Source organism: Schistosoma mansoni (assembly GCF_000237925.1).
Source record: "Schistosoma mansoni, WGS project CABG00000000 data, supercontig 0080, strain Puerto Rico, whole genome shotgun sequence".
Taxonomy (NCBI): Eukaryota; Metazoa; Platyhelminthes; class Trematoda; order Strigeidida; family Schistosomatidae; genus Schistosoma; species Schistosoma mansoni.
In genome coordinates, this window is record NW_017386030.1 from 1,470,353 (window position 1) to 1,479,155 (window position 8,803).

The 8,803-nt window shown below is 36.1% G+C and overlaps 1 protein-coding gene across 1 annotated transcript in view; it reads left to right on the forward strand.

Moving 5' to 3' along the window:
* The window catches only part of Smp_212490 (sec31-related protein), a gene marked incomplete at both ends in the record, with an annotated part of 48,255 nt that extends 40,005 nt beyond the window's left edge, over window positions 1–8,250 (forward strand). The window contains 4 exons of the mRNA XM_018790523.1: window positions 2,480–2,794; window positions 4,342–4,642; window positions 5,551–6,300; window positions 8,029–8,250. Of these exons, the coding sequence (XP_018646251.1) occupies window positions 2,480–2,794; window positions 4,342–4,642; window positions 5,551–6,300; window positions 8,029–8,250 (1,588 nt within the window). The remainder of the gene's footprint in view (window positions 1–2,479; window positions 2,795–4,341; window positions 4,643–5,550; window positions 6,301–8,028) is intronic.
* Window positions 8,251–8,803: the final 553 nt, after the last annotated feature.

Sequence of the window (8,803 nt, forward strand, 5' to 3'; positions counted from 1 at the left end):
GGTCTAGCTACAATTGATTTATGATTTCAATCATAAAGTTGGAAAACTATTTTAAGATCGGGTGCAATTAAGAAAATTCATTCCATATGATTGATTCTGTTAGATTTTATGTTTTTACAGAATAGTTTTATGATGTAAGCCAAAATGGATAGTGGCTAGCAGTGGAATTGAGTTTGACGCGCGTTTCGTTCTATTTGGGACTCGTCAGCTGGATGTACCTGCATCTCAGAGTTGATGTTCACTGTGGGACGTGTGATGTGTGTTTTTTTCTTACATAGAATAGATAAAATTTGGATAGTAGTGGAATTCGGGACTCGTGTTTTGTACTGCTTTGTGGCTCATCAGCCAGATGTATCTACATCCCTATTCACAAATATGAATTTAGTACCATTCACTTCAAGCGTTGTCACATTATTCACTTAGCTATTGAGTGTAGATAGATATTCATTGTAATGTAATTTATAATGGTTGTTGATATTTTCATTGAAATTGGACCAGTCTTATACTGTTTTCTCCCATGAATCCACACTTTCTTCTTAAATCAAATTATTTTACATCTACAATGTCTTACTTCTACTGATACTGTTGCTACTTCTACTACTCTGGGATTTTATAATGCTGATATGATATGATAACTTGAATCAATCCAGAAACTATTGTTATCGTTTTTTTGTTCTGGACTTCATTGAGTATGGAGTACTTGTAATTTTGTTGAATGACGTAATATCTAACTTATCTTCAAGTTCTCTATATTGGATCATGAATAGTTTATCGGGTATACTATGATCCCGATCCGTGTATAATGTGTCGATCAAAGATCTAGTTTAGTAGTAGTGTAATAAACTGAAAACTCAGGAAATCATACATTGAATACATCATTTGTATATCTTTGTTTAGTTATCCTTTGCATATTTCATCATGCTTCCGATCCTGTTTTTATTCTGATTGCTCTTCGTCTTCTTTCCTCTTCTCTTGATTTCACTCGTTTGTTGTTAAGCATTCTACTTCCAATTACTGCTATATACTATTGATATCTGTCTGCATAAGTAGTGATTATGATAATAGTAATTAGATTTTTTTATTACTGCGAAGAGATGTAATAACGAAGAATCAATGAAATTACAATTCACATAATACTTCTTCTTTAAAGAGCTCTTTGCATTTACTAGATAAAGAGAGATATTCATCATTACATTTGTTAAAGCATTCTTGATCATCCTAAAGCTAGTTCCTAACTTACTTACGCCTGTTACCTCTCGTGGAGTAGCATAGGCCGTACACTAGCATTCTCGATCCAACCTTCTCCTGGACAATCCTTTTCATTTCTGCTTCTATTTACCGGCGTAATGTGTTCTTTGGTCTTCCTCTTTTCCGTTTCCCTTCAGAATTCCAAGTTAGGGCTTGTCTCGTGATGCAGTTTGGTGATTTCCTTGATATATGTCCTATCCACTTCCAACGTCTTTTCCTAATTTCCTCTTCAGCTGGAAGTTGGTTTGTCCTCTCCCATAAAACGCTGTTGCTGATACAGTTCCTAATTATTAGTTATAATTCCTAATTCTAATCAATTTCAATAATTAAGTAGTATTTTCTTATTAGTTGATGATAAACTGTTTAAAGTTATTCATGTGGTTTATTGCTAGCAAATGAATTTGTACTTGATATAACGATAAACTTTATTTCTAAATTATTGTTTAATGGTGTAAGGGTAGGTTGGAAGAAAGCTAGTGGTGGTCAGACCAAAACGTGACACTAATCCATGAAGTCACTGGCGATTGGACTGAGCCATGTTGGTAGGTGTAGACTACCTGGTTGGGATTCGCGAGATGATAGCAATCGATGGTTAGAGACCTTGAATGAGATAGTTCAAAATCGTTTGCAATGGCGAAGGTGCATCCACTCTTTGTGTTCTCCCAAATTATAATCTTCTGAATTCTTCATGTCTCTATCTTTTTTCTCTTTCGAAATTTATTTCACTGGATTATACTCCTTCAATAACATCTTCAAACCCTAATCTTTCACATTAATGCTTATACTCTTACTACTTCTACCACTATGGGATTTGAATCGACAACTGAATCTCTGTGTTAATGTGGTATGGCAACTCGAACTGATGTACGTATGTACGAAGTTCTACGTTGTAACTGACTGACTATTGTTTGATTCTAGTTTAGGACTCATTATGTTCATCAACACTGCTTGCTTATAATTGTTTTTAAACGGGGGGGGGGTAATACCTCATTGACTTTACGATGATGTCGTTCTCAGGAAGTATGCTCAATCTGATGGATTCGATCAGTCGGTTAAATAGGACGTAGTTACTTTGCTGTTTATTTATTTAAACGTATAAGCATCGGTACAGAAAGACAAAAACTATATATATTCATGTTACTGAATTTGTGTGGCCTATGATACTGACCAGTCAGCTAAGCCGGATGATTTTTTTTTAATTTACATATTTTGATGAACTACTTTTTTATAGATGCAACTTTTCGCCTATATCATCACATAACGCCGATGTACCGCCATCAATTACTCCTCCTGTTCTATCCACAATGATATCCTGCTCCTCCTCCTGCTCAAATATTTACCCTCCACTGGGTCTACCACCTGTGAATTCAATAAATCAATCCAATTTATCCTCAGCTAAACAACTACCATCTGTTGTTACACCACCACCTCTGCTAGATGCCAATTATAACAATAATAATAATAGAAACTATCCTGTAATGAACCATCGTTATGTACAACCTCCAAGTAATAATCTATTAGGATCAGATTCAGTTTCTGGAAATAGGTAGATCACTTTTTTTTTCAAGCGTAGGGATACTTGAAAATTCAAGTCATGTGTTCAGTGTTTATTTTTCTCTGTAGTTTTTAGTATAAATCAAACAGCTTTTTTGCGTTAAATGAGATTGATTAGCATGTTCATCTTGATTGTCCCGAAGATTGTATTCTAGGGCTTTTAGTTGCAGTTATCTATAGTGTGTTGTAAAAAAAAGGACGAAGTGTGATCAGCAAGGAAATCTGAAATGCGCGTTTTGTCCCACTCGGGGCTCATTAGCTAGATGTGCACACATCCTATTCACAACTGTAATTCAATACTGTTAACTTCAAATGCTATTGCATTATCCACCTAGCTACTGAGTGTAGATAGTTAATCATTTGATCGATGGTTATGAATTGTAATTTAATTTGTAGTAGTTTTAGATTAATCTGGTTGTTGATATTTTCATTGAAATTTGATTATTCTTCGTTGTAATCCGTCTAAAAAGTTCCGAATAAGATTGAACGAGCATCCTGGATTCCACTGCTAAATACATTCTTTATCAGCTTGTATCATAATGACTATATTCAGTCAGTCCCGTTAGGATACTTGTATGCCAGTTGATACTGATCAAAATGATCAACAACGGGATAATTCAGATCAATCCAAATCAAGTTATAGGGTGTTCTGTTGTTTTTTTTTTTGGTAGAGAAACCACCTTCAGTGAAGTTTTAGTTCTGATACATGATCCGGATTGAATATGTTGTTTTTATTGTCTATGCTATGCTTCTAGTTTTTTGTCTATCCGATAAAACCTCTTGTACTTGTCTTTAAGGTACCCTTTAAATGGTAAGGGTTACTGGTAACCACTTCTTGTTTGCTTTAAACGAATTAGATGTAATAGGTTTCGAACTTACAACTTAATAACTGGGTGTTGAAGGTCTTCAGTACTGAGGCATCACTTCACGTTAACTGAAACTATTTCACTGCATTAAACAGACACAATTGTGTAAAAAGTCTGTACACGATCTTAAGTAAAGAACCATAAAGTAGTTTACCTAAAGAAATGATAAGTAACTCGAAGCAGCCAATGAACAAAGTGCCGAAACCTAATTTGTGTTTGTGAATGTTTGTTATGATGCTTTTTAATGCCGAAAAAGGTTAGATTTTCAAAGTATTTCAACTCTATCAAAATATTTTGGTAGGATTGTTTTTGTACTCTATGCTGTATGGTTTGATTATAAAATGTTCAGTGTTAGTTTGCCTATACAACATTGTCAGCAGTTAAAAAAAGTTTGATCGATTAGTATTTCTCCAATAATTTGCTTTGTTGACAAATGCCGTGGTACGGCCGAGAGTGGGGAGAGTCCGCTTTCCCTCTCTAAATGCTCTCACATGGCCACGCGTATATAGCCTCTGTCAGGGAAGTCGTACTCACCGCCTTCTCGCACCACGGGTGTTGTTTACGAAATTGAGAGAACGAAAAGCGAATTTCTGGTGCTTTAACCGAGTTGGTTACACTTGCATACGTGTATATACACTAAAAGACTTCATCTTCTTTGATTTTTATTATTTAGTATGTCTAATGTGTTAATGCCGCCAGTGCCTGCATCACCACCAGCACAATCAGCCCAAATGATTACAAACTTTGGGCATAACATTGGTGGATCAATGCCTCCTAGTTTTCAATCATTAAACACTATGCCTTATGGTATGCCAACACCCACTCCCCAATTCAATGTTCAACAGCAGCAAGAACACAATCAACAACAAATGCGACCACTTCTACCGACATTACCACAAAAACAGCATCAATCATCAATGATGACACCAGGTTGGAATGATCCACCTATCTTAACAACTGATAAACCACGCCAAGTATGTTGTGTCATTACTAGTGATATCAATTTTGTTGTTATTGTTGAATCCCATTTCGTGTGGAATTGAGCTTTATGTTAAATGCCAAATGCCTTTGTACGTCTGAGGGTGGAGACAGTTCGCTCTCCCACTCAAAATACTCTCATATGGCCACACGTATATAGCCACTATCAGGGTAGTTCTATTTACTGCCTTCAAAAGGTAGGATGGTGTTTATGAAATTGAAAGGTCGATTTGGTTGGTGCAGTGGACTGATGAAGAGGGGTTGGAAAACCCTGATTCCAAACCAGTGATGTACATTGGTTCGAAGATTCTTTATGAACTAATAACTTGAATACTACGACATTTAAAGTCTAATAAATATACAGAGCCAATGAAAAAGTGAAAATTTATTAGAAAGATGTATTTGGTAAAAATAACATATAAGTTAAGTTGATTGATATCTAAGAGGTTAACCGATAATCTGAATATGATGTTTTTTAAGGGCCACTGATGTCGGTATCTGCAAATATCCCCATCAACTTCACCACTGAAGTATATTTGCTGTCTTGATAGTTATATGTGGATGGGTTGATGAAATATCATAAACCATGACTTCAGGGTGTAGAATCTTGAGTTTCTGTTTATTCTGGATGACTTATGAGGGTGTATTATCGGAAATTGTGAAGGTTTATGAGCAAGATCATATTCGTAGTAATAGAGCGAGTTAGGTCAGCTCCATTTTCGGTTATTTGTGTCCTAATGAATTGTTCAACATCTGTCAAATCTTGCGTAAAAGTTGTGACAGGAATTTCCTTCATGAAAAGTGCTATTATATCTACGAACTACACGAATATACTTAGTGTGCGTGTGTGTATTCTAGCCAAATGTTGGCTGATGTATCTACAAATGTTTACATTTTTTTCTAGACAACCGTTTCACACAACCCTTATTATAATCCTATGGAATTTGTTAATTCACCTTTACCTCAACCGAATAATTCCGTATCACCGTCGAATTTTCCTCAACCAATGACGGAACTATACACAACTTCAAATCCTCCTTTACCACCAGGATATCCTGTTACTGGATTAAACGTATGTCAACCTGCACCACCACCACCACCACCACCAGTTCAAAATTCTATCCCACCTATAAATGCTGATATAATTCATCCTCAACAGCCCTTGCCACCGTTGCCGACCCATGTTCAACAGCAATCATCATCATCACTCATGAGACCGCCAATTCAACAGCCATCGTATTCACAAGTACAAGGAGTGCCTCACCAACAAGAACAGTACCCAAATTATTTCCAGCCATCGGTTGAACAAACTTCTCAGTTTTCCAATATATCGTCATCACTACCACCTATGTCGTCAGTCGTTCCACCGAACCCTTACTCTCAATTTAATATTTGGCCTGCAGCTCAACCTTTGTCTAATACTGTTAAATCTGGGATTATCAATCAAACTATTGTTGAAAATGCCATATCATCAAATTCTTTCAGTTCTTCAAATAATGACCATAATGATGCACAGTCACTACATAATTTGGATTCTACAAGTTTAAACACCGATCCCAATAATATTAATAATTATTCATTGCCGACGGAATTCCAACCCATACAAAAAGTGTTATTTGACTTAATTCAAAATTGTCGTAAAGTTGGTGACAAAGTAAGTGTGTTTGTTTGAATTTTACTTTGAGAATGGACTAATCTATGCACAATACTTGCGTGATTTTTTATTGTTGTTTGAAATGAAGTTGTAAATCTAAGATGTTCTTCATTCATGAATCAGACTTAAACATGATGACACAGGTCTTGAAGGTACAGAATTGGAATAAACAATAATCCCACCACTATTTTATTAAAAAAATTATTAAAATTCACAGTTGGTTGATCACTGAATAGTGATCAGTTTGGATCTACAACGCGTCTATGAGAGCAGTTTTGTTCTATGCTTATGAAACCTAGCCTCTCCGAATAGAGGATGTTAGACGACTCTGTGTTTGATCATCGTTGTTTCCGAAAGATTGCTGACATCTAGTGGCAACACCATGTTAGTAATACAGAGTTTCGGCATCGTGTGTTCCGGTACAGCGACAATAATCCAATTGGTGTCACTATCTTGAAACATTGACTCCGGTGGCTTGGACATGCTCTACGAATCTCTTCCCAGAGGATTCCACGTCGTGCATTATTTGCTGAGGCTGGTTGTTCAGTGTGTGACATGGTGTCTTGGTATAAAACAAAGTTGCAAAGGACTGGCTTCTGTTGATCCTTTATGACCCTCTGGTTTGGGTCCTCGAGATGGTGCAACACTGACTAGAGACATTATCAGATATGGCTCAGAATAGAAGCCAGTGGCCATCCTGCTGTAACTTTATTTTATGAACGTAACTTAGCCTGAAGAAGCTCAGACAGGTTCGTTAGACGAAATATTGGAATCATTTAGATTTCAATCACTGAGATTGTTTCATCATGTATAATTTTCACTTTTCATTGTATCTCCCAATTACTAATATCCATATAAGTAGTATATCGTGATGGTCGGGCATTGAATGTATTTCAATAGAAGATCCATAAGGAGAGAACGGGAACGACACGCAATTAGTACGAAAATGCATGAAAAATTATAATCGGAGACTATGGACGTATATTTGCAGAAGAAACAGTCAAATATTGTGCTAAAATACATTCGATTGTCCCCACTCATGTTCACGTCGTTTCTCTAACAACTATCGGGGAATGTATTGACCAAATGTTAGAACATCGTCATACCTACCACAGGTCAACAATCGTAGTATTTCATGACATCAGGGCTGCCTTCAATTCGTTGGATAGGTCTGTTCTGTGGGATCGTCTATTGAAGAAGGGTGTGCCTGAACAGGTTATTAGTATCTTAGAAGCCCTGTATAAAAACACCTCAGGCAGAGTCAGTGCATACAACCCCCTCTCTCCATTGTTTGATTCAAACAGTAGGGTTAGACGGAGTTGCCCAATCTCACCATTCCTCATCAACTTTGCAATCGACGACGTTCTGGAAACAGCTCTAATGGATGTTAGTAATGGCGGTGTGGATCCGTTGTCTGGAGAAAGACTTCTTGACTTTGAGTATGCGGATGATAGTCTTACAGTGCGATAATGCCCAAGCCATGCAATCTACAATTAGTTAGTTGGCAATTAGAGTCCGTATGTATGGTATGTGCTTAGCACCTTCGAATGGCGAAGTACTTTTATAAGACTGGCACGACCCTGGTCCTGCACTCACCCTGGGTGGACGAAATGTTGCAATCATTTAGATTTCAACCATTAAAATTATTTCATCTATCATTTCCACATATAATTGTATCTCTATTATCTCAGCGCCCAACTATTTTTTATTGTTTTCTTGTTCCTTCAGCATAATCGTCAAAAATTAACGGATGTTGAACATCGTCTGAATCAATTCTTTATGAATATATCTAATGGTCAATTACAATTAAATCCTACATCAATGGAATATTTACATTACTGTATTCATTCCATTGAATCTAATGATTATATAAATGCTTTACAACAATTTATTTATTTATACAATCTGCTATACAACTATCAGATATTCAATGTTATGGACCAGCATTAAAAAGATTAATTCAAACAGCTCAACAATTATCCATGAAAATGAACACTACTACCTACTACTACTACTACTAATTGATAAACACATGGACAGCGGTGTTTAACTCTTCTAATCTAATCCAAACATCTACTGTTTCTTCACACTTTAACAGATTGAAGGATTGGAGTGAGTTTTTGTTGGCTTCAAACGATGTTGGCGACTAGTTCTTTGTTTTCCTGTTGTTTTTCTTCCTTGTTCTTCGTTTATTTATCATTCTATATTTTTTGTCGCTAACGGTTGATTGTATTGATTGTATACGTACTGAGTTTAAGCAAAGAATTGGGGTGGGGGCAGGGGTAATGCGTTATATGATATTCTTAACTTTGTCAATACATGAACAAATGTCATTGTGGTAACTAATTATGGTGATGATGATAACTATTGCCATGACTATTACTACTATCATAGATATAAGTAGTGCATATGTTTTGTTAATAATTTCCTTTTTACCATTCTTATCTTTGCCGTTTTTTTCTTGTTTTCAACTATTCTGCTTATCTGAGATGCCTTTTTTTAA